Source organism: Ambystoma mexicanum, chromosome 2q (genome assembly GCF_040938575.1).
Source record: "Ambystoma mexicanum isolate Mex_15411 chromosome 2q, UKY_AmexF1_1, whole genome shotgun sequence".
Classification (NCBI taxonomy): Eukaryota; Metazoa; Chordata; class Amphibia; order Caudata; family Ambystomatidae; genus Ambystoma; species Ambystoma mexicanum.
Genome location: NC_090924.1, coordinates 689349737 through 689375509, shown reverse-complemented (window position 1 = coordinate 689375509; position 25773 = coordinate 689349737). Strand labels below are relative to the sequence as shown.

General features: G+C 45.2%; 1 protein-coding gene across 1 annotated transcript; it reads right to left on the bottom strand.

The window, feature by feature from the left end:
• Positions 1-6155: 6155 nt before the first annotated feature.
• LOC138569695 (nmrA-like family domain-containing protein 1) lies at positions 6156-21934 on the bottom strand. The gene is made up of 5 exons (XM_069647900.1): positions 21786-21934; positions 14280-14518; positions 13792-14041; positions 13301-13491; positions 6156-6435 (listed from the first exon to the last, which is right to left on the bottom strand). The coding sequence occupies exons 1-5, from the start codon at positions 21823-21825 to the stop codon at positions 6256-6258; spliced, it is 900 nt and encodes a 299-aa protein (XP_069504001.1). The 5' UTR covers positions 21826-21934; the 3' UTR covers positions 6156-6255.
• Between the last annotated feature and the right edge of the window lie 3839 nt (positions 21935-25773).

Genomic DNA, 25773 nt, shown 5'->3' with positions numbered 1-25773 from the left:
GCTGGATTACAGTTGTGATCTGGCAGAGCGGTATTGGCAGTGCTAATACAGTTACTGCCGGATTTAAGGGCTACCGCCCAATTTGTGTTGAGGCCCTTAATCTGGTACTCGGTGTAGTGAAAGGCAAACAGAATCACTCAAAACCGGGCCTTGCGCACCCAGAAAAATGTTTGACTCCATCAAATGGGCGCATGTGTTCGGGGTGCTGATGAGAATGGGATTTGGGCAGGACTGAATAGGCTGGGTGAAACTCTGTACCATACCCCCAATGGTGCATGTAAAGATCAACAGCATCTTCTGAGATAGTTACCTGGCAATGGGAACTAGACAGGGCTGCCTGTTGTTGCCCATGTTCGCGATAGCACGAGAGCCCTAGTGTTACGGTTTGGAACAGACAAAAACGTATGTGGCCGAGTTGCAAGGAAGAAAGAATATCACTATACGTGGAGGACACACTGCTGTACTGGACCAACCAAGCTGTCTCCATACCGCAGGACATAGAGGAATATGGGCAATATGTGGGCCCCAACATTCAATTGGGACAAGTCTATACATTATCTGGACAAGTGAAGTGTGAGGGAGGGGACAGGGGAGAGAAGGGAGGGAAGTAGGTGACGGTCAAGGGTAGCCATTACGAAGAATGGCTATCAAGGGAGGGGGTTAAGTATCAAGGAGTATTTGTACAAATATGTGTCCAAAAAGAGGAGTGCCTTTTCAACCGCATCCCAGCAAATAGATGCTTTGAGAGGGATGCCATAAAATGGAACTCCCTCCCACCACCATCGCTAATGGGTAGGTTTGCACTGTATAAGATGGTGACACTCCCCCACCCACAGTTTTGCAGGGAGAATACGACTCCTACAGTGAGAATGGTGAAACTTTACAATTCCTAATGGGAGAGAGGGGGATTGGGACAGTCACATCTCAGATGGTACTACTGGGCCTCAGGTGTACAGGATGGGCAAAGACTCACATATTTACATAGAATGGTCCATCTCGGGAGAAATGGATGGAAGAAGCTACTGCATGGGGGCGTGCAAAAACTACCAATCTCTTCTACAACCAAAGCAGTGGGGAAGGGGAGAGGGTGAAAGACGTGGAACCACGCAAGTAAAGAGCTACGTTGGGTTAACAACTCATGCTGACTGCCCCACTTTGGGAAAATAGGCCTATTAAAAAAAGGTATACATCATTTGAGATGGGCCGGGGATCGGAAAAGTAGAGGTAGCAAAACATTGGGAGATGTTATGCAGTCCCACAACATTAAGTCTTTCCAAGATATGGAGGTTGGTGTTAGGCAGAATCCTATGCAGTTCCCTTAGGGAGCACTACAGAAGATTAAGACTACAGGTATATGCAATAAATCCCCTTTGGTATCAGTCTGTACCACAAAGATTTAGTTGGTAGCTGTGGCTGAGCAGTCAGACTTATCTCAAGAGGGAGATGAGCAGTATTCAGGGTTTACACAATAGGACTACAATACTATGGAACAAGGAAACACTGACTAAAGCTTTGTATCAAAAAGAATATATATATTTATTTTACACACTCTTACGTTCACACACAAATCAAGATCATTAAAGTAAGTTAAAACAGTGAAGAAAAGTATACACAACTCCCTATTTAAATTGTAGACAAGTTTGAGAAAGAGTGAAAACTGAGCAAAACGGCACAGTATAAACCAAGCAGAAATGGCACTCTAACAATTTCTCCAGAGGGAGGGAAAGGACAAGTCATACAGGGTTAGAATCTTAAACACACCAGCAACACTTCCCAATTAGATTGTGAACAAGTTAGGCAAGGCAATAATTTAGTATAAGCAATACTTTGATGAAAACCGAGCCAAATGGCACTTCAGCAATATATAAAGGGGAAGGAAAGGTGGTTATAAGAGTTTAGGTGCACCAACACATTTCTTAGTGAAAAGCAATCTAGAGAAGGCAGTTGTAACAGATTTAGCCAGAGTCAAGAGGCCTGTGCCAGAGTCAATGGTATAAGGCAAGGGCCAAGGATCAAACGGTTCTAGTAGCTGCAGTCAAGTCTTTGTTTAACGAGTTGAAAAGGCGGTTGCAGATGTAAAAAGATAATGTTAGATGAAAGGGGCGGCCAACCCAGAAGGTAAGTAAAGGATTTAAAACACCTTTAGCAGTACCCAACGAAACGGGAGGCCTGGCGGAACAATGTACCTTGAAAGTGGAAGAGGCTCCTGCGGTGGCGGTAGTTCCTGGCAGTTCCTGCAGTTCGGAAGATCCAGCAGAGGAAGAGCGACTCTCGTTGTGGAGGAAGGTTTGGGTTACTGCACTGCCCAGGGATGAAACCAGCCCCGGTGATGCCAAGACGAATAAAAAGGTACGCTCCTTTAAATCGCGGTCGTGGTGGACGGGTGCCTGGCTATCCGGTCTCCTAGTGCTTGGCACTGGCGATTCGACCAAGGCAGGTCCTGGAAGGCGATTGACGAACTGGTTGGCCCCACTAGCTCAAGGGAAGAAGACTCTTGCAGGTGAAAATCTTCTCAAGTCGTTGGAGAAAAGTGGTGAGGATCTTCAGCAGGGCTTCACCGGTGGTTCAGTCGTTGCAGATGTCTTCAGCTTCTCTCCTCCTCGGGTTTCTTAGTTCCAGTGGCGACATCTTGTCCTCCAGTCCTCAGAGCCCTGCTCTTATGCAGAAAAACACCCATTCATACAGCCTACCTGTCACGCACACAGTGGGGTGGCTATCCTGGCGGGATAATGCCCCAGCCTATCAGGGTAGAGTGCGACTTGGGTTGCCTAGGTAACCCTGTCCAGGGTGCCTATTCCCCCTCCCACACATCCTGTCTACCCCAGACTCAGTGGCGCCGAAAGGAGGGCTTCTGTGCAGACGCCTGCCAAAAGGACAAAGAAAGGATCCCCAACCTGGGTTAGGATTTCAGAGAAAGACACAAGAAAGAAATATTATCAAAGATCTGGCAATAAAAACCTACCGGAGTAAAGTTAATATTAAAATAAACCGGCGGTATGTTAGAGGCTGTCAGTAAAAGTGGTAGCCTCGAACAATGGGAAAATCCCATAGGGAAATATTTGCGGTCGAATATTTACAGTAGTAACCACTGCCACCAGCCAGAAACATTGGAGAGAGGGACTGGACGGTACCCTCTCGAAAATGAACACCAGGGAAAACTTAACCCTTTCCAGTACTTCTATAGTAAGATGGGTTGTACTGGTTTTGTTCATAATTATTGACTAGTAATGTCAATGGAGACTTTACAGGCCCTGGGAGACAGTAGTCAGTCCAAGGGTATGGAGTCTATGTTTGGGGGTCACTATGACACCCCTGTGTTACCGCACTGAGGGTGCTGTGTAACACACATGTAAAAAGATGATACCTATGAGGGTGAGAAAAACCCATAGACCATAAGCACACAAGATAGCATAAAGCACACATCAGCAACATGTATAAGAATGGGAAAAAGAGTCTCACTCTTAGCAGGAGAAAAAAAATAAACCCTTCAAATCCAGCAAAGCTGCTGGGGGAATATATAGGTAAGGGAAATTAGCCTTAGAAGAGAATTCTCCCTAACAGTTGGATAGAAAAGACCACTATAGACAGTTATAAGTTAGGCATGCCCTGGCACCGCACGTGAAAGTCCCCAAGGGATCCCCCATCGTCCTCCCCGCTGGAGAGTAATGTACTTAAGGTGCTGGCATTCCACTTTATGAGGCTGCTGGAAGAGCTGAAAAAAGATGGGAAAGAGGTGGGGGGGGGTATGGACGCAGGAAACTGGAGGGAAGCGTTACAGTACCCCAGAGAGGTTGCTATTCTGGCAAAAGCTACAATTCAAATATTTACATTGAGTATCACTCCAAGGCGTGGCTATGTAAGACGGGAAGCGGGATGGACTACCCATATCCAAAATGCACTACAAACAGGGGGACATTCTTCCATAGGGTGCGGTCTTGCCAAGAAATAAGGAGGTACTGGGAGAAGGTGCATAAAGAAATGGAGGGGGGGGCCTCCTGAGACCAATGAATCCAGAACCCAGGAATGCAATATTGGGAATTTCGTCAGACACCAACGGGTATTCTAAAACACTGGGGCATTGCATGTATAATTGCAAAGAGGGCAATAGCACAACACTGGATGAAGCCCCCCAAGACCCCCAGATGCTAGCAGGATGGCAGTTGGGGGATGAACATGAGAAACATTTTTTTGTGTTTTTATTAAAGGTCAAGCTTGTGTACAAGGGGAAGACGGTGTCCACACAAATACTGAAGGATGTATGCCGTAGATGGAAATCTCGACTACTGCTTAATAGTATTTTACTTGGTTGTAGAAATCTGTTTTGATTTGAAAGCCTTATAATAAACAAAAATAAAAATACATCCAAAAGCATACAAAAAGGGGCGGGAACAAAAGAATGAAGCAGTGAAAAATGTCACCAAGAACCGTCCTCATCCTAGCACCGATATTTTATAGTCTTATTGAATCTCATAATCGGCTAATCCTCTGTCTAGGTTTTCCATCCAAGTTTCAGGGGGTGAGTCTTCTCAGAATTCTAATTTGTGTACACCATAAAATCTCACACACTCTCCATCTTTACTTTCCAGCCCATTTGTATCACCCAACTTCCACCTGGGCCACACTCTGCACCCCATCCTACCTCTTATCACTGGAAATGTACTAAATTCAAATGCAGAGTTGGGCCATGGTGGCAGAGGAGGGAGACGGGAGTCAAGGCATTGTGGAGACCCAGGGTTTCTGAGAATACATGCAGACAACTACACAATCCCACGAGCAACAACATTCTCAAAAGGGGAGATGTGTCAGGAGAATGTGTTCCAGTTAACATAATTGGTAATAGATTGAACAATGAATAGGCAGTGGTGTTGGTGGGGGCTGGGTCACCATTTTAAACATAGAGCATATTTTCCTAGAAAGAAAAATAGGCTTGGCGCTTCGCCACTGTTTGACATCTCGCTCTCTCTCTCCTGCCCCTCCGAGCAGCATTTCAGCCCCTAACCCAGTACCAGAAATTGCATTCACCATAGACTTCTGGGACCTGGAAACCAACTTGTAGTTAATCAACTGGCTGTGGTTCTTTAATGCAGGGGTTTTCCTCAGTGGGCGAGTCATCGTTCATGATACAACATGTCAGCAAACAGCTCATATCTACAACTTAGAGAAATACTGCCAACAAATTAACAAAGATACAAAAAAGGTACCAGGCGCCCCTCTCTAGAAAGAACATGGCACGAAAACCTGTCCAGTGTTTTTTTCCCCCACTTTGAGATTCCGCAGCCATCGCTTTTTGCTCGCTGTGCTTTTCACAAAGGAGGAATATTCATTTGCAGATCAGTCTTTGTGCCACCCACAAGGGCAGTCCAGCACCAAAATGCCAGGCAAACCTCCTTTGAACAAGAGTATCAACAGCAACTCCAGACATGTGTTTCAGCCTTGTTGGGCCTCATCAGTGAGATGGAGCTGTGCCTCTCTGAGCACAGTGAGCAAGGGGTCCATGTCTGAGTTCCCCCAGGTAACTTAGGGTGACCAACCCCAAGTTCCTTACACAAATACAAAAAAGGTAGCAGGCACCCCTCTATAGAAAGAACATGACATGATAACCTGTACTGTGTTTTTTCCCCCCACTTTGAGAGTTCGCAGCCATCACTTTTTGCTCACTGTACTTTACACAAAGGAGGAATAAAAAACAAATTAACAAAGATACACGTGCATGAAAGATTTACCAGGTAAAATACTGCAGGCCATTTAGGAAGCAGTATAACATTCTCCATCTAAGCAACTTATCTGCAATAGTAGGGTGAACGCGGAGGCAAGAAAGCAGTACAGCTGGGCTGGCATGACTGTTCAAATGTTGGGCTGAGTGTAATACACACATATTTAGAATTTGAAAGAGGATCAGGTTTGACAAGCAGCAACAGGCCTCCTTTCACGTAATTTCTGGACCCTTACATTAAGTGGCACTGTTCACAGCTACTGACGGGTGCACAAGCCCAACCAAAAGAGCCAAAAATGAAATTCAAAAGCAGCCTTCACGCAAGGAGTTTTGAAACAAAACTTTCCTATATGCAACATGAGGTCCAGGCTTAAACATGCTGGAAAATACACTGGTCTTTAAAACCAAAAGGTGGAACAAAAAAGCCCAAAGTAGAGAAAAATATATGTAGTTATTTATTACACAACTTAATTAACATCAAGATAAACTAGAACAGAAAAAAAACAAGTACAACTTTTGGACAGACATCCACGATTCAGACTTCACAGGTCCTTAAAGTCAGCCGTGTGCTTTGCCATCCACTCTGCAAACTTCAGGGCTTTCGGGTTCAGTTGTAAAGTCAGCTCTATATTGCGGTCTGGATTCATCAAGTAGAAGCGGAACATGTTTGCCAATTCCAAGGCCCCAGGGAAGCCTAGTTTCTCATAATCGTCAGCACTCATCTGGAAATCAGCAAAAACATTAGCATTATAATGGGTGGAAAAAGCGCCATATCAATTGTGTGATAAAGTGAGAGACTGTATCAGTCATGACGGGTATTTCAAATTAATATTAGAAACAGTGGAAAAGCCCATAGTTATGGCTTCCGCTGTTCATTGCATTTTAAATGTATAGGCATGCATTTGTGCCTGCCCCATAAATAAGGGGCCCAGCACGAACATGCAAACTGCAGGGCCGGTCATCAAGTGATCACTGCATGAGTCGATAGTCTGTTAACTAAGCAAACACTTCCAATATTTTTAGGTCAGCAGCTGAGGCCCGAGGCCTGCAACTTACACAGCCTGCCAGCCCTACAGATAAGGGGTGTATCGGCCCCTACCGCCTCAAAATAGGCAAATACTCCAAACAAAAAATAGGAAACAGGCCAGATGTGCCCCTGCTTACAGCCATGCAGCTCCAGGGTTATGTTTGTACCAGTAGTGCACAATGCATCTTTTAATGTGCGTGAATAATTAGGTTCAAAGAAATCAATATTACAAAATGTTTCCGTTTTCCAGTTAAAACATATTTTTACTCGCTTATAAGACACTCTAATCGGGATCTCGACTTACGTTTTTACTCCCCCAAAAATAACTTTACTCCCAACGTTATAAAATTTTACTCCCTCTTCCAAATCTTATCTGGAGCACTGCAGCCTGCTACAGAGGCCCATAAAATGCGTGTGTCCATCCAGCAGAGCATCAGTACAAAAACACAACGCCAAGTCGCAATTACACAGGACTGTTGACTTTAGAATAGAATACAAGGCCTCATTACGACCCAGGCGGTAAGTTACCGCCTGGGCCGTGACTTTACCACCATGGCGTAAACTACGTTTACGCCATGGTGGTTGGCGGACTTACCGCCCCATTCCGAGGTTGGCGGGGCGGTAAGTCCCCAATCCCCATTTACCCTTCCCCATTCCCATTTTTGCCCCATAGGGCATAATGGGAGTGGGGAAGGCGTTAATTACGCCACCGTAAATTACGGTGGCGTAATTAACTTCATGGTCCCTTAGCGCCATGGATTTTAACACCTGCTAAAAGCAGGTGTTAAATCCGCCATGGCGCTAAGGGACCTCGTACTCAGGCGGTAAGGGTCGGCGCTGTTTACGCCGGCGTAAACCCCTTACCGCCTGAGTCGTAATGAGGCCCAAAGACTAATTTCGAGGCCATGCATAGGAAGGATAGCCATCATTCGTATCAATATGTGACTATTGTACTGGACCAAAACTCGGTATGGGGAAAGGGGACACGCCTTTGTGATGGTGTTGGGGAGGTGGATTAGGGGGGGTGGTGGTTGGGGACAGGTTTCGCCCTATAAAGTTAAAATGGGAAATCATTGTAATTTCTGGATTCCTGTATATTATTGTACTTGGCTCTTTGTGCAAGGGGAGTACCAAAATGGATTTCTCCTACTTTCCCTTACCCATCTCACTGTCCGGGGACCAGGCCTGGCTAACGAAGTGTGGGGGCCCATTTCAACAGGATGGTTGGGGCTGGGGGCAGGGCCCTGCTTAGAGCGAAAACAGTCTGAGGCACCCGTGGAGTACATACATTACAGTGGAGACAAATATAAGGTTAACAGCCGCCAACTATCACGAGACGGCCGGCCAGCAGGGAGATTAAACACTATGTCCACTGAAGACCTCTAAAGACTTTGTCAGATGGATGTGGGGGGAACCAGTGTTCGAGGGAAACGAGGCGATAACACTTTGGTGTATCCCATGGGAAGAGAAAACGCAGCTTGTAAAGCGAGTGCTGCAAAGTGCAAATTTTAAGCACCAGAACTAAAATATAAAAATGAATATATGACCGTTTTACAAAACTGCTCACTGGCAACATGGGGACAGTTGATGATTCCCCTCCCGCCCCCCATTAAGTGTTAACCCCCGCGCTCCACACTGTTACTGCCAGGGAAGTACATTACAACATGCAAAGCCACTGGTCAGTCCCCACCCTCCTCCGCCCGCTTTCATTTTCTCCATTGCATAATGGATGGTCTCACGCATTTCACAGCTGCAAGTTAAGGGTGGGAGCAGAAACTGCCCTACCAGACATCACCAAAGTCAGACAGAACACTGTGGTGCACTTTCGAGATAGGTAAAGCTAACGGTGAGACTACACTAGAATCTCTAGTTTCTACAGGAATACTAAAACTACATTAGGATTGTATGTATGTAGTAACAAGTCTCAGAAAGTCCAGTCTAAAGCTGAAGAGTCCAGCTCCTCTTTGGGTTCATGAAGGAGACTCAAAGTTTGGGAAGCCATCGCCATGAAAGGATAAATGCTGAGTAGTTATCAATAATTAAGATGGGATCTATACTGTGTGCAAAATCAGATTGCAAACAACCCCAGCAATGATCCAGGCCTCTGCATTTCTGCCAGAATCGCAATATACACAGTTTATAAAGATAAGCCCAGGGGTTCCTGCAATACTGTGATTAGCAGCGTGCAGAAATACAGAGGAGTATCATCCTAAAGGAAGAACAAGGATGTGGAACAGTGCTCCTAAAAATAGTGACCTCAAGCAACCCTGGTTACAGAGTGGAGTTACAATCCTGGGTGGGGATGCGGTTGGAGAAAGCATTGGCAACGAGAATGCCTTCATATTGATGGACCCACTGCACTGGAAGCTACGGGAATAGTGGCTGTGATGGGTGTGCTTCCCTCTGAAGAGTAGTATAGCATCCAAGGTTTTACTAGTTAAAAGACGCCAAGAAAAACCCACTGGAGCAGAGGCTAAAAAAACCCAGAAAGGCATGGCTGTAGAATATTTCCAAGTTCACAGAGTGGACAGAAATCTATACAAACTTACTGGCAGCATACATATACATCGTTTTAAAAAAATAAATACTGTGGCACAGTTTAATTACACATCACAAAATACAACAATATAGCAGCATAAATTCCTAAAAAAAGAAAAAAGCACCCAATACATCATTAGACTACAATATTTCATTAGTAAACACATTCATGAAACATCAAAACATTAAAACCAGTGTAAGAACATAGTTCAAAACTAGTAAAATCTAAGAGCAACAGCCAGGAAAAAATCTGTCTTGATCAATTGAAATAATTTACTGAGTTAATTGATCAGGAAACTCCACAACAAGAAATCTCACAGAAATCATTAGGGGCGTTGGCAGCACTACAAGAAGAGAATGCCATAGTCTTTCCATGCCAGCCGGGTTGGCTGCCTCTAGTGCTTTTCCCAGGGTACCAAGACAAATGGCCTCCAGATTTCGCCATGGCAAAGGTGACAGAGCCTATCCTTCCTGATTATACATTCCCTCGCACCTTTAACTTCAACCAGGTGCAACCAATAGTCTTAGCAGGGTATTTCAACAAAATATAATTCATAGACCCATACGCTTTGATATCATAAAGTGTTTAAACACTTCATAGGACGTCAACAAAGTTCTATTGTCAATCCAATCTTGTTTGAACAGTTTTTTCCCCTTGTGGCGGCAGGTTTCTGTATCAACATTTCTACAGTAATATCACATTTTGCCAAAATGGCAAGACAGTCCTGAGCTCGGGCAGACAATGTTAACAGAAGCTGCAGTTCCCCAACCAAGGACCCTGAAGGTGGGTCCAAACAGCTTCTGTATAGTTGTAGGGCCCTCCAATCAATCCTAGCCTGAATAGATATCACACTGAGGATATGTCCAATCGCTGCTAAAGGAGTGCCCTTTCTGTGGGAGCGCCAAAATCATACGCCACAATTTACCCTCAAAACTACGCCGAGGACCCCTTTGCGTTTAAGAACTCAGCACCATGAATGACATTAGGTATCATTTTTTTGTTGATAATATCCGAGTACTGGTTGCAGGGAGAATCAACCAAACTTTTAATCCAGTTGTTACAAGTGGGCTACAGAGTGTACCAGTGCTTTATTGCTTGGAGACATTTCTTCGTACGTTTTCAGTGTACTACACACATTGGTGCCCAAATATTTAAACTGCAGCACGTCTTTGAATCTAAATATTAACTATCCATTTAAAATTAATTTCTCTTCTTATTTAGCACCAAAATCTAGGATTTCTCCACATTAATCTCCAGACCCACTGGTGCAAAGTAAGCATTTGTGGCCATTAAGGCTCTCTGGGGCCCTACTTGTGTATAGGCTAGTAAAGCTGAATGGTCTGCATACAGCAGGTACGGAATACGCAAGTCCCCCAATCTAGGTGGGGAAATATCAAGTCCCTGTAAGATCTTACCAAAATCTGTTCTGTACGCATCAAAAAGCAGATGGGTCAAAACGTACCCTGGCCGTAGACCCCTCTCACTCTTTATCCAATCGGACATTGTCCCATAGGTGTCCAATCTCACCAAGTCTTGTCTGAGAGTGAAGGGCTTCAAGCAAAGCTACCAAGGATACAGGCCATCCCAGAGTTTTTAATTTAGACCATAAGAAGAGGCGATTCACAGTCAAACGCTTTCCTTATATCAAGAAATGCAACATAAATCTGTCTTTTGGAATTTCGAATTTGAGATGATAGTAAAGACAATATAAAACAATATAAAGAGGCGTTTACCCTCTTCTTAAAGCCTGCTTTCAATATTTAATTATGCAATGAGACTGTAATGTGCCTAAACACATTCTTCAAGATCAGGGATGCAAAGGTTTTATATGAACTATTTACCAATGAAATTGGCCGATTGTTTGCCAGGTCAAGTCTATTGCCTGATTTAAAAATAAGTATAATCCTAGCCTCTCTCCAAGAAGGGGGAATAATTATTTTAACATTTTCAAACAATTCCATCAGTACATATGCCCACAAATCAGGATTCAACGTGAGTGGACAAGCCATCTATATATTTATTTTAAAAGTACTCAATTTGTGGCGTGGAGCTCCTCTACTTTACACCATCCTATTGAAACAAGCCCAAATAAGTTTGAAATCATGCTATATCGGTCAGCAGTACAAGCAATCGTGCGTAGACTTCGTCCTACTATAGATAAGTCATGAAAAACAAAACCTGAGCCAGAATCAGTCATATGGGCGAAATAAATCATGAAGGAGTTCTTCCTGGGTATAAAGGTCAGACAGTTTTATGTAAGTAGCTAAGTTCACGATTGCTGCATGGGTGGGGGCAAGTGACCAACAAGTTGCCGAGCACTGAAACTAAAGTTTAAAGAAATATCATAGCACCCCGAGTCCAGGAACTGGATGAAACCCAACCAACAAGTTCTTCTCCCCCTGGAGGGCAGAGGCTTTCCTACCACAATTTGTCACTGGTCTTTCATTGTACCACCTGGATTTCCGTACCCTACTTGTACAGTGAAACTAAACCATCTTGAAGCTTATAGAGACCACAAAAACACAAGGGAGCTCATTTTCTTTAAGAACATAAATTGCCTGGAGGGGACTGCTTAACAGGGGCGTTGCTAGGGGGGGGGCTAATAGGGCTATAGCCCCTGATCTTTTGGTTGTAGCCCCGGATAGAATCTCAGGAGCTACAGCCAAAAGACTAGCTAGCCCCCAGTCCCAACAGTCCCGACATCAGTTTAGCCCCGGGTCTTTTCCAGACCTAGCAACTCCCCTGCTGCTTAAGTTTGCACCCAAGGGCAATTTGTCATTTGAACTGCGGAGTGCAAATGAGAAGTATAAAGAGACAACAGAAGCAGGGCAACAAAACATAATAGAAACAAAATAAAACAAAAACAAAAAAAGGAGTAAACACAGCCTGCCAATGATTTACTATGGACACCGCCTGCTTTTTACATGAATCTCAGTTTTGAAAGGCGTATGGCAAACAGGAGGCAGAAACGTAACACTCTGTTACCCCCACCCTCAAAAACAATGAAAATCGCCCAGAGCGTGAATGGAAGAGTTATAGGATAGGCATAATTGTGTTACCCCTGTCTTTATGCTCCAGGGACTTCAAACATGAGCTCTGGGGGTGTCAGTTGAGGTGTAGAGCCTTAGAAATGAAATTAAGAAATTCTAATGGGTGGAGCGTTTACCTTGGCAGTGTTGCCTCCATAAGGGCTCAGAATTGCTCATGCATTTTGCATAGTTTGCGTCAGGCTAAGCTTGTGACCAGTTTAGTTTCACTTCTTGGCAGCTGCTCACATGCAGGCTCAGACACTAGCTTTCTATGAGAGTTAAACATCAGGAGTGCTTACTGCAGTTCAGATGGATGGCGCCCTCCAAAACCAAAAGCTGCAATACGTTTACTGGATCATTAAACCAGGACTGCACTTTTACGCAGAAGCATAGCTTTTTGGAACTACTCCATGCTTAATATATTTGCCAGGATACAGGCAATAGAGCAGATTATATATATATATATATATATATATATATATATATATATTTTTTTTTTAATACGATTGCTACGGGTCAATTGAGGTGCGAACATGATCTCCCTAAAAAGAGTTAATCTTTCTACACCAAAGAATACAGAGATCAACAATGGAGTAGCCATAGCATACTTGAATGCAGGCAGGCAAACCAGAGACTAAAAAATGGGTCAAGAGAAAAGTAAAGCAGAGCTTTAGGGTGCAATTTCAAAGAGAAAGTCGCCCTATTGAGCACCTGAGCAGGTCAAGCGTACAAAAATGTTCGAGACTCCAAGAGTCCAGCAAGAAATTATAGGCAGGTCTAGGGAACCCAAGAGTGCAGGAACCAAGGAAACATAACTGACATCAGGTCCAAAGCACCTCCAAGCGAGTGACCAGGGTAAATCTGGCAGTTGCAGGGAGCCTTTGAGACCAGGGTTCATGGCAGGACACAGCAGCAAATTCAGACATTGATTAAAAAAACACACCACAAGGTATCTCACACACAAAAACAAGAGGCGTGTTCTACTTCCTCACCTTAGCGTCCTTTACTTGTTTCCCTATACATTTAGACATGATGGCTGCATACTGTTCAGCAGTAAGCTTCTCAGTGCTGAGTCCAATATTTTTCCCAATGTACTGTTCTGGGGCTTTCAAGACGCTGACCACTACTGGACCAAGATCACTTACACCGATACCATCCATAGCAGCATCTCCAATCGGTAAGGCTGCAGGAAGAAGGGCACATCAAACAAGACATTTAGCTTCTGTACTGGCTTCATTGGCGTAAACCCTTTGTTTCTCTGTAGGCCTTCAGCTCATTTACACCAATAAACAAAGCAAACAGTAACTAAGGCTAAAACCAAACCTAAACATCTACTTGGTAGGCAAGCCACTTTTAAGGATCCAGAAAGCATATGGAAATATATCCAAGGAAAAACACATCCACTATTCCAACAATGGGCCCTCTATGGAAGCACACATCATCCTATGTGCCCACAAGCATTACTAGATCAACTCAGTCTTACCAAGCACATAGCCATCACCATCTGGGGCCTTCTGTGGCCGGAAGAAGGTGAGAAAGTTGTCATAGTAACACGGCAGTCTGATGCTGGTCATAGGGACACCAGTGGCTCTGAAATACTCTTCCACCTCACCCTTGCCGTCAAAGTGTTTCACCTCCAGCTTTCCCTCAGTCAGCTTTTTCACATTCTCTAGGCCGCTGTAAACCACGTGATGTAAGCCTTTGCTCTTGGAGAGGTCAGCCAGACATTTGCCCTGCAACAAATCAACAGGGAAAAAGGACTTAATGGCAGGTCAAGTCTTGTGGACACAATACGAGACAGAATCCTGGCTGAAAACGGGTTTCGGAAGGAGGGCGTCTCCCCTATACAGCCGGGAGATAATGTGTGTGGTTCATATTTCCTTGGATCACTTCCGACATGGCCGCTGGAAATGAGTGAGGGGCACATCACTCCTACATCCCCCCACAATTGAAAAAAGAGGGATGTCTCACCTGCATAACCTCTTTCTCTTTGCTCTTATGTTCCCAATAATTGGTGACAATGAAGACTCCATAGGCACCAGTAAACGCAGGCTCCAAAGTCTTGATGTGGTCGATGTCCCCCTTCACCAGTTCGGCACCAAGTTTCTTCAAATCTTGCGATGAGGCCTTCTGGGGGTCCCGCGTCACTGCCCTAACAGAAAAGGTGCCGTCGTCTAGAAGAGCCCTGGCAACAGAGCCCCCTTGGCTCCCTGTTGATGAACAAATACAATATCAAGACAGATCACCAGCCTATGCTATAGCTACCTCACTGTGCAGGGAGCAGGACTTCACTTGAAGAAGCATTCAAAAGCAGGGTCAGATGCTGCCTTAGCAGCACTTTCCAGGGGTATAGTACACATCCCCTCTGGCTAGTGTGAAGAGCCAGAAATGATTCCAGCTTGGTTAGTGCAGCTTAACAGGAGTACTTGAAATACCTGTAGGCTGGTTTAGCAGTGACTTAGCTTTCCCCCTCTTCACTTCTCTGGGGGCTGTAAGAGATTATTGGTGCGGACATAGTTGCCAACATGACCCATTCCAATTTGTAGGTGCTTATCCAGTCCTGGTTTTTTCTTTGCATTCTGGCACTTGTAGTCCGAGTTTTGGGGAAACGTAGAACTACAAGTCCCAGAATGCAAAGAGAAAAAAACAGGATTGGATAAGCACCTACAGAATGGAATATGTTGCCATCTATGATTGGAGCAGAAAAAGAAGGCCGTTCTTTAGACCTAGATTGGCAAGGCCTGGAGCAGTGAAGTGAGGGTGTGGGATATCCTGTGCTCCTGCCCCATCTCCCCAAGAGTACAGCAGTGATGACCCAGCTGCTCTGCTCAATGTAAATACCATGTCCGTGATTAAAGAAACTTCATGCCCAGGGCAGTTAAGTGGGCAACATTTCTCCCCCTCTTCCAGGTCATGCAACCCCTAGGGGCAGGAATTGCAGCCCATCTGGATGCCTCAATGTCAATGCGTGTCTCACATGCATAGCACAATTCAGCACAACCCCACACTATAAATGGGCAGAAATCGCCTCCTTAGACCAGCAAGTCTTACAGGTCGGTCCTCCACAGTTAGAAAAGCTCAGGAGCTGGAATCTACTGGACCCATGTATGTGTAGCCCAGACGAGCCCGTTAGATTGACAGCAACGGCTACCAAGAGCTACTTTGACTGCCATCTTGTACCATGCATATATGCCTAGCGGACATAAGGAAGTAGTAGGACATTTCTAGAAGAGGTTGAAAACATAATGGGTCCCATATAGAGGGCAACACGCGAATCTAAAGTAGAAGTAGATTTGTGACTCACTGTGTACTACAGAGATCTAAATTAGCATTTCGAAAATGGCATTTCGAGCAGAAGCTTAACAGCTCCTGGGAATCCAGCATTACCCATTAAAGAGGAGATCGCACCTAGCGAGCGAATTCCAGGTAAAGCAAATTTTAACTTCTTGTCTACTGTATACGTCTCATGCTTTAAACAAACACGTTCTAGATGTGTTGCAAATCTCCTTTAGACTTGTAACACCCAGGGTTCGTGCCATTTACAGCTCGATCCGTCAAAATCCCTTTGTGAATCCTGTACCACCACCCCTCCCCACGCCCCCTCGCCCCCCATTACATAAATAGAAGTCCAGTCTGGATATTTGCTACACATTACTTCTGCTCCAACATAAGCAGCCCCTGCCTATTCAAGCAGTCTGGGTGGAAAAGTGAACCCAGATCACAGAGTCTGCAGCACCTCGGTGCCCATCCCACAAACCTGTTTGCACAAGAGGTTATAGGGGCCGGGGAAAGTAGCGAGAGGAGGTCAAGACTAATGGTTGCTGCCCAGAGCCCCTGGTGATGGGTGACTGTAAATGCAACAGAGACAACTGCTTACATTACTTTCTTCTCTGGCAAGGATTGCTGCCTTTCCCAAACCCATCGTCATGGCTTCAATTTCCCATGTGTTGTAGGCAACTGCACTGGGTCCATCCAGCACAGCTTACATGTATGTGCAAACAGAAAGTCGGTTTCGTATGCCATCATCTAGGTTAGCATCTAAACAGAAAAATGTACCCTTGCTAATAATTATTTTCATATTATTTCTTTTTTTCTTTTTGTTTCAAATAATGAATTAATATCTCTGAGAGGTTTCCAAATTGTGGAAATCCTAAAGTATGAATCTACCGCTGTTCTTATATAACCACCCAAATAATAAAGTAGCTGTGTGTTTCAAAGGACAAACATTACGGTGGTGCTTCCAGTGTTTGAGAAATAAAATAAAAGGTAACTCATATAATTAAGGAAAAAGTGCAAGACATTCACTTTCTACCTCCGAGGACATCAAAAACATATATTTAAAGAAAACCAGAACACATAATCGGAAGTCAACAAAGTTATAATCTCAACCAAAAAATAGAACAAAATACAAATACATCCACATAATACATTTAGGAAGCAACGTTTTTTTGTAGAAAGAGATTACAATGTGCATAAGTGTTTTGACACAATAAAAAACAAACAAAAAACACAAAAAACATTGGATTAATATTCATTTCTTTACATTATAATGATTAAATCATAAAGAAGAGTGCAAATAGGACATACATGTGATATTGGTTCAGTAAATAAACGAGTATCATGGCCCAATTTCTAGGTATTGTTCAATGATAGTCCCTTTTTGCAATTGTTAGTTTCAAGCAATTAATGCTGCAGGGTCTTTGATACAAGATATCTTTTTTATCCTTGCCAACGTGAGATTTGATGGTTGGAACCGGAATGTAGGCTCCAAACGATCAGGGATATGTATGTATGGTTTGAATCTCTGTCTTCGTCACGTTTCGGCGGTTATTCTATTACGATAGGTCCGCCTTCATCAGGGCTCCTAGTTGGGGACCCTGCCGGTGTTTGAGATCCCAGAGGTTCGGGTGTGGGCCACACAGGGAGGGAAATCAGGCGACAGGACCAGGCGTCTATGTGAAGAGTGAGAACTCTCAGGTAAAGTCACAGTCTCGTCTTGGTGATATCCTGGATTAATTTGCCGAGTAGTAGAGAGGTTGCGCCGTATGGGTAAATTTTCTCCTCTGTCACCGTTATTGTGGAATGTGGTTGTTCACTTTGGGCTGGTGGCTGTTGCCTGCCCGAGCACAGCATAAAAACCTCCTTCCTCCAAGATTATACCCTTAATCATCTAGGTTAGCCCTTCCAAAGCCAATACAGTACAAGGGAAGCAGACAGTACTTTTTCTTTTGTTTAAAGTGCATGCTAGTATTGCTTTAGATCTGTGGATTAGAACCATGTTAACGGTTATTGGTAGGGTCCAGTGCAATTGACATATTTGAATATAGATTTTTTTTTTTTTAAGTGCAGTACTAGCGTTAAAGAACATTCTTATGTCCACTGTAGAGAATGGTACAACTGACCTGCTTCAAATGCCTCTTGATGCATTGACTGAAAGGCTTGGAATTTACTGCATAGCAAGCAATACAGTGCCTCTACTTCCCTATGCAGATCAATGGGATAAGGCAGCTTCAGGGATGTTATGGGGAGCACTGGACAAGAAATGGGTTTCACCGAAACACTGCTTAAGATTTTTGCTCTACACATCTTTAATGCTCCTTCTTATTCCTGCTTGGCCACAGACTGTAAAAACATGGCTGCGGTTCAAACATCACACTCCTGGGCTGCATCACCCACGTCCTTCTGGGTGTTGGCAATGGTGGGTGGGCGAGGGTCCACTGTATTATTTTAACCTGGGAGAGACTGTGCTGGAAACTACTTTTCCTATGTTCACACAGCACAGGAACTGCACAGAACGAGTCAATGCACCTATAAATTACAGTCATCACCCATTCACCCCATCAATGCATTTTCCGGTTTATCTAGAGGCCAGTGGAGAAATCTTGCAGTAATGTTAGCAGCTGGCTTCATGTCACCAGGGACACTCTCCACTAGACATCAGCAAGTGTTGGGGTAAGAAATAGTCTGCATGTGAAGAGGTGGAAGGGGGCTGGTTATGCCCTGCTACAACTGAACTTGCACCCCCCCATCTCCTGAGGCTACTATGGATCAAGCCCAGAAGGAGCACCCTCAAAATGCAACAGATCAACCTGTCGACTACAACGGCAGGATGCAAAGACGGGCTCTGGACCATGGAGGTGTGAGCGGGACAGGCCCTGAAAAGTGTTAAATAATCAAAGCAACAAGGGTTTCTGTCCTTCAAACTTCCTTAATAACGACAAAGGGGCGTGGGATCATTAAAATACATAATCTGGCAGCTCTTTCTAGCATGTCCTGGAGAAGATGTACACCAGAGGTTTATTGTGCAAGCTATAAGAAACAAAAATGAAATATTAAAAGTCAGCATTTGCACACAAAAACCCAAGGCACGTCAGAAGAAACACCTCATAAATAGTCACCCTACATGGCTTTACACACCGGGGAGTACTGCACATAGCCCATTAATTAGCCACAAATGAGTAAGTGCACCAATGAAAATGCCATGGAGAGCACTGCTCTGCAAAACCTTTGCACCATGTGGGTCCGATACTACATTAAAGCAACCACAAGGTCATTCTGTGAGAACAGGAAACTGGCAAGAGGACACCACACACACACACACACCTACTCCCATGCAATAAAACAAGCACTATCTCACTAGAGCTCCAGGACCACTAGCCAAATGGCACTCAAAACCACAGAACACACACAAGGCTACAAGGTGCTGGCACCACAAAACAGGCGACCACGACACTGCTTGCAATGGACACTAAGGGCCCGATTCATGGAATTATTTGAGCGGAAAATGGAGAACTTGCGCACCAAACTGCGTGCATATATTTCTGTTCGTTGATTCATGGAATGGAATGTGCATGATTTTCCTTGGACTTGCATGGATTTCACGGCAGCCTGGCACTCGCCGGCAAGCATCTGAAAACCTTGCGTGAGACACAATGCAGAGCATGGGTGTGGCTTACACAGAGGGCGGGGAACACAAAAGGGGGAAGAACATGCAAAAAACTGGGTGTTACAAGGGACGCCCGCAGGCAGTCCATCGCACGCCCGCTATTGCACGGAACAATAGGTATTCGGGGATCTGACAGCGTAATCTCAGGCCTGGGAAATGGCCATGCAAAGCCCTCATACTATTCACCATCCAAAGGCAGGCGTACAGACACCAGCACATAGGATTCACTGCATAGAGGTAAGATCGGGTGTCGGATTTAGGGGTGCATGCATGCAGCCGGGGTTCCGATCTAACTTAGGGGTTCTTTTTACCCGAGTTACAATAAATTGTACGCATGTTGTCAGGGTGCCGGTAACAGTTATGGGGGACCCCCGACAAGTTCACACTGTTTTGAGGGTGCATGTATTTGCGCTGAGGAAGCACGCAAAGGAGGCTGCTTTTGACTTGTGTGAGGGCATGTCGGCCACGACTTGCGCATATGGTTACTTTGCATGAACAATTCCATGAATGCACAGAAAAACTTCTGTGCCCAGGCTCGCGCAGTGATGTTCTCGGCACGCGGGATATCGGGGCACTTATGAATCTGACCCCATAAATTGTTACGGAGAGGGGGCTTTCGTGTACATACAATGTCCGAACATTGAGTGTGCCTGACATGTTGAAGGAACTACATATCAGCAAAAATGTTTTAAACCACCCATGCGAGCTACCACACACTAAGCTACTTCCCTGGGTAGCAGATCCAAACAAACCACAGGAAGAATACAAGCAGGGGAAAAAGAGAGGTAACGCGTGTCTCCTTTCTAGTATTACACATGCTCAGTCTCGCTTTAAAGGGCACTGTACAGCTATGGTACATCAAGTTTACTTAGGAAATACATACATGCGAACATTCTCAATTACCTGTGAGGGAGATTTTGTAATGAAAAGGGGGAGAAAATAATGTCCCCATAGACTTGCATTGAGGTTAGAATCAGGAGGGTTGACATTATAATATTGAGTAATCTTTTGTTACTATGAGGGTATTCATTGAGCGCAGACCTAGCTTCAAGAAATAACGGAGCGCTTTACAATAAGGTGCCCAACGTGGAGAGGGAAGCAGAGAAACAAAGAAGCTAACGGGAGAAGGGCAATGGCAGTTTGGTAGCAGGGGATTTAGAAGCTTTCAGGCGAGTAAACAGTGTACCCGTTCTCAGGTAGGGTGGGTAGTGGAGGGCGTGTAGACCTAGCAATAATAATATGGACATTTATATTTTGAGGAGTCGTATGGTTAAGTGTGTGCAAGGGGGGGAACATTATAATGTTTTGCACCCAGTGGATAAAGCTTTTAATTGATTCCCTTTGAAATAGGATCCCGTATGCTCATATGTCATTTGTCTTTTATACTGCACGCAGGACCACCCTAGTGGTTTTAAAGCACCGAGCCCTGTCCAAGTCTTGGCAAATTGTGACCGATCATGTCCAGGATCGCAGCCTGACAAGTGGCATTTAAAGGGAACAGAAATGGGAGAAGTGGGGTACGGTCTGGGGATCAAATTTGTGTTATCTGTGTTTAAATAAGCATTAAAACCCCACACACAGAAGCAACCGTTTCAACATGTCAGGCCTAGTACGATAGTCGCTTGTTTTGTTCCTCCCCTCCCTTTCTGCAGCCCTCTCCTTCACCTTTTGTTTTTCTCCGGCTCTACCAGAAATGTCGGCAGGTCTAGTATGGTAGTCGCCTGTTTCCATTTCCTTCCCACTCTACCCTTCCTTAACTATGGGGGTGATTACGAGTTTGAAGGTAGCTAGCGCTATGGTTGCCTCCAAACCTGGGTCCGGGTAGGCGGAATGGGGACTTACTGGGACATTCCGACCTATGCGGACCCAGTAGGTCCCTATGCCAAACACCATTCCCCATTCCCATTCGAGCCCCCATAGGGCTCAATGGGAATGGGGAAGGCACTAATAACGGGCCCACAAATTGCAGGCCCGTTATTAGCTCGAAGGTCCCTTAACGGGTCCCGCTAAGAACAGCTGGTCAGACCAGCCGTTCGTGCTGGGACCCGCTAAGTGACCTTGGAATAGGGCGGTAGTGCCGGTAAACCCTTACCACCCAACTCGTAATGACCCCCTATGTCTTAGCGCTTGCACTATCTGAAATGTCATATGATCGTTAATTTCACATCCTTACTGTTCATGGCCCGCAAGAATGTCATTGTATTTTTGTTCCCTCCATTGTCTTGAAGCACTTTGAAACACATTGTATATAGGCGCTATACAAATAAACTATGATATCAGTGAGGCAAACCCCGCCGTGCCTGCTTAATTGCAGCGGGAGATGTTTCTTCCCATTCTAGTATCATTATTAAACTAAGAATACACATCCCAAGAAAGCAGAGGAAAATCACGCTGAATAGGGGTCTACCCGAAAGACGTCCGTACATGGGAATGAACCAGAACGGACTTTGTGATTTTTATCAACAGGCTCTGCTTTAAAATTCTGAGTGTTCCCCTAATGGCGATTCCCCGTTACCCTTTTCTCCACTCACCAGTCGCTCCGATCACCACGACTACTTTCTTCTCGGACATTGTGACGGCGCGCAGATGGCTTAGATGGATGTGCAAAAACCCGCGCACATGCGAGGAGAGGAGAGGAGGGGAGGGGAGGGAATGACAGCGAACGTCAACAGCTGCAGCACCTATAGAGTTTTTAGGGGGCAGGACCTACCCGCAGTCCCGCCGCCCCAATGTTGCACACGTTGATCGCGGATTGGTTCAGGCATTTCGCCTTGTCAAAATGACTCGACAGGTTTTTGTTGTGCGCTCCCCGGAGGCAGCTAGAGAAAAATGCACCACAACCCTGTTACCTGTAAAATTTTGATGGGGAGATTTGAGGCGAATACAGTGTGAGGGGTCATGAACAATGAACAGTGCGCCGCACGGAACCGGATTCGCCCCTTACAGGGCAGGGTGAGCTAGATCGCAACTTCGAGATGAGGGGTTGGGGTGGCTGAAGTTAGCTTTTTGGGCTATGGGCTACCTTCAGAGATTTTGTGGGAGGAGCTAGGTTACATTTATGGGGTTCCTTTTCCACTTACCTCCTTTGTGGGAACTAGAGTCAAGTTATCAGCAAAAGGCGCAATCATTTAAAACATATTGGCCAGTGGCCTGCACGTACATGCCAACATTTTGCTGGTACTCAGTCAGATATATTGAAAGCATTACACGGTGGTACATTTCAGAGTGGATATTAAAACACCAAAAACATTAAAAAATATATAATGGGTAGTGGGATAAAGGGATTAATATGGGTCAGGATGTGGTTGCGGTACCGTTATAACTATAAAGAAGAGGGGTTTGGGGGGACCGCCATGAAATGTACCACTCTGGAATTGTGTTTTGGTAAAATCACATATAACCCTTTTTGCTGCATCTGGGAGGGAGATTTTGTAATATAAATCGTGAGAATTTAATTTTCTCATTGGATTGAGTTAGAGAAATTTTAGGAGGGAGAAAGTAGAAAATAGCACAGATTTTGAAGAAAAAATCAGGAGGGTTTCATGTGTGTATTCTCCAAAACAAATAGATGCCAACTTTTCACAGTATGCCCAAGGGTCACTTGTGCCATACACTGACACGCTTTTGGCAGTGGTGTCACCCGCCTTGGAAACAGTTCTTTCACCCGCCAAGCTCCTTACACGTCCATTCACGTTTTAATGAAGATTGCCACTGCTTACTGCTCAGGGAGTCTTGAGTCTATTAAAGAAAAGGAGGCGAGCATTATGCATTATGCTTCAACTTCTTTAATTCCCCTCTTCAGCAGTTTCAACAAAGTAACAGAAAAAAGACTGAAAATGTCTCCAGCTACTCATTTTCCTTTTTTCTAACTTTTAAAAACTACATTTCCCTCTGCCACTTTTAGTTCCTGGAAGTGCTTGCCCAGTCCATATGTCACTTCTTGTCTCCTAACTCCTCTTCTTTGGATGCTCTGAACTGATCCATCGCTGTACCTTTAACTCAAATGAAAGTCCAAAAATGTCTGGCTTCCAACTGCCCTGGGCCTGCTGCTTGGCTGCTGCGTTGCATTGCTCCCTCTAGCCTGTACCAATCTCCCTTCTTGGATGATCAGTTCGCTTTCTGGTCATCTCCTGTAGGACACACAAAGCAATTTGTTAGAGTCGCTTAATGAACATTTGCATCGTATAATTCTTACAGTACATGCGCTGTGTGGGAAATGAATGCTCGCCTCCTTGTCTTTAATAGAACCAAGACTCCCTGCGCAGTAAGCAGGGGTAAGCTTCATTCTATGTCAAGACAGGAGGCGAGCATTATGCTTGTTCAAAGCTTCCCATTATTGCTGTCGCTAGCCCTTGGATCGGCTTCAAGTAGAAGGTCTTAAATGCGCTATTGCTAGCCCAGTCTGCTTCTTGCACAATATCATGCAGCGTGACTCCTGCTACAAATGCTTTCGAGGCCATTGCCGCTCTCACAGAATGTGCTCCCAGCATACTCAGGTCTATATTTGTTAGATGTGTGATCTCCCGAACCCATCTGGCGATGGTGGGTGTTGCTGCTGTGTGGTAAGGTTTCCTGCGCGCTGTTAATAGCTGAGTAATGCCTGCTGGCCTACACTATTCTGTTCTACTCTCGTATTCTCTGAAGCATGCTGCTATGCACCATTTCGGATGCTCCGGGAAAATATGGATACAAAATCGACGTGGAGTTAATCTTCGCTCTCCTAGCCTGAGTAAACGTCACCCCCTCCGGTCCGAGAATCTTCCAGTGCACCTCTAGTGCTCTGACGTCTGCTAATCTTCTGCATGATACTAGGCACGGCAGCAATGCAAGCTTGCCTGAGAGCTGTTTCGAGGACAGATACTTGTTCGCTGGCCAACTCACCAAGAGGTGCAGGACTATCGTTATGGTACAACATCCTATCATCGCCAGGCATTTCAAAGCCTGCAATTTAAACGTGTACAAAATAACGTGAAAGTTCATCGATTTTTTTTGGGGGGTGGGAAAGGGCAGATAAGTGGTTGGGGGGTCGGGTATAGTTAGAAATAGGTGCAGGGGGAGGGTGGGTGGGGGACCCCCGTAAAAAAAAAGAAATTTGATGAACTTTTTCGTTATTTCATACACGTTTAAATTGCAGGCTTTGAAATGCCTGATGATGAAAGGACATAGAACCATCGTTACATCCCACAACTGCACGTATCTAGGTTCTGGGGGGGCTTTGACTCAAGCTCCTTTTATGAGCCATACTATTGCCGGGTTCTCTCCTACCAGACTTCCTTCTATGGGTAGATGGCCTGTTGAAATTGCTGACCTATAAACTCTGATGGTCCTGTAGGCCTTACCGTCTTTAGCAGGGATGCTAGGAAATTTAAGACGGCTACTAAAGGAGCCAAAACGGGATGAACATTTCTCCCTCGGCACAAGGCCGACCATTAATTCCAAGCCGCATCGTAGCTCCTCCGAGTGGATGGAGCCCATGACTCTTCAATGATCTTCGCTGCCTCTCTCGAAATGCCTTGCAGTGCCCAATGTTTCCTCTTATCATGCACACTATCAATGGGAGAGTCCCTTTCACTTTCAGAGTATGATACGACCCAACTGGGTCCTTGAGTAGGCCTTCTCCTTCTGGTAGTAATCGAGGGAAGTCTGTGGTCGGCTCCATCAGAGTAGGGAACCACACTTGGGACTTCCACATCAGGGCTAGCACCATCTCTACTTTCTCCTGTCTAGTTTTTGCTAGGACCCTGCTCATCATCGTGAAGGGAGGAAATGCGTAGTGTAGATACCCTCTCCAGTCTTGCAGAAAAGCATCAGCCTCTGGAACTGACGGTCTGATCTCCAGCTGTAGTAGTTGTCTTTCTGTGCGTTCAGTCGCTATGCAAATAGGTCCATGTGTATTGGCTCCCATAGCTGGTCCAGCCGCTGGTATATCTCTGGATCTAGTTTCCAGTCGCTGGAGTCTGTCAGGTATCGAGAGTTCCAGTCCGCTACTACGTTGAGGGTACCTGGCAGGTATTCTGCTGTGTCTGACGTCCCAGGCTGGAGGCAAAAGTGCCAAAAGTCCTTAGCTAGTTCCGCTAGGAGTTTGGATCTTGTTCCTCTTAGGCGCTTGATGTACTTGACTGCTGAGATGTTGTCTATCTTCAGCAGAATGCACAAGTTCACTTTCCCTTTCGTGAAAGTCATTATCGCGAAGGAGCCTGCTAGGAGCTCCAGACAGTTTATGTGAAGCTGCAGCCCTTCTGCGCTCCATTTCCCTCCTGTTCCTAGCGAGCCGCAAGAAGCTCCCCAACCTATTCTGCTGGCACCTGATTCTATAAATAGGTCTGGTCGGTCTCCAAAGATGGCCTGCCCATTCCAGGCATCCATGTTTTTCAACCACCATTCCAGTTCGGTGATGAATTCGTGATCCAGCGGTACTGTCTGATGATATCTCAGTCTTTGTCGGAGGTGTTTATTCTTTAGTCTCTGTAAGGCCCAATAATGCAGGGGCCTCAGAAAGATGGCTTGGATAGATGCCGC

Bases quoted from the DNA above. Each gene is read 5' to 3' on its own strand.
- LOC138569695 (XM_069647900.1), bottom strand. From the start codon at position 21,825: ATGTCCGAGAAGAAAGTAGTCGTGGTGATCGGAGCGACTG. The intron at 14,519-21,785 runs GTGAGTGGAGAA...GTTCATCAACAG, and splicing joins CGTGGTGATCGGAGCGACTG to GGAGCCAAGGGGGCTCTGTT. The intron at 13,492-13,791 runs GTAAGACTGAGT...TTCTTCCTGCAG, and splicing joins TGGTGATGGCTATGTGCTTG to CCTTACCGATTGGAGATGCT.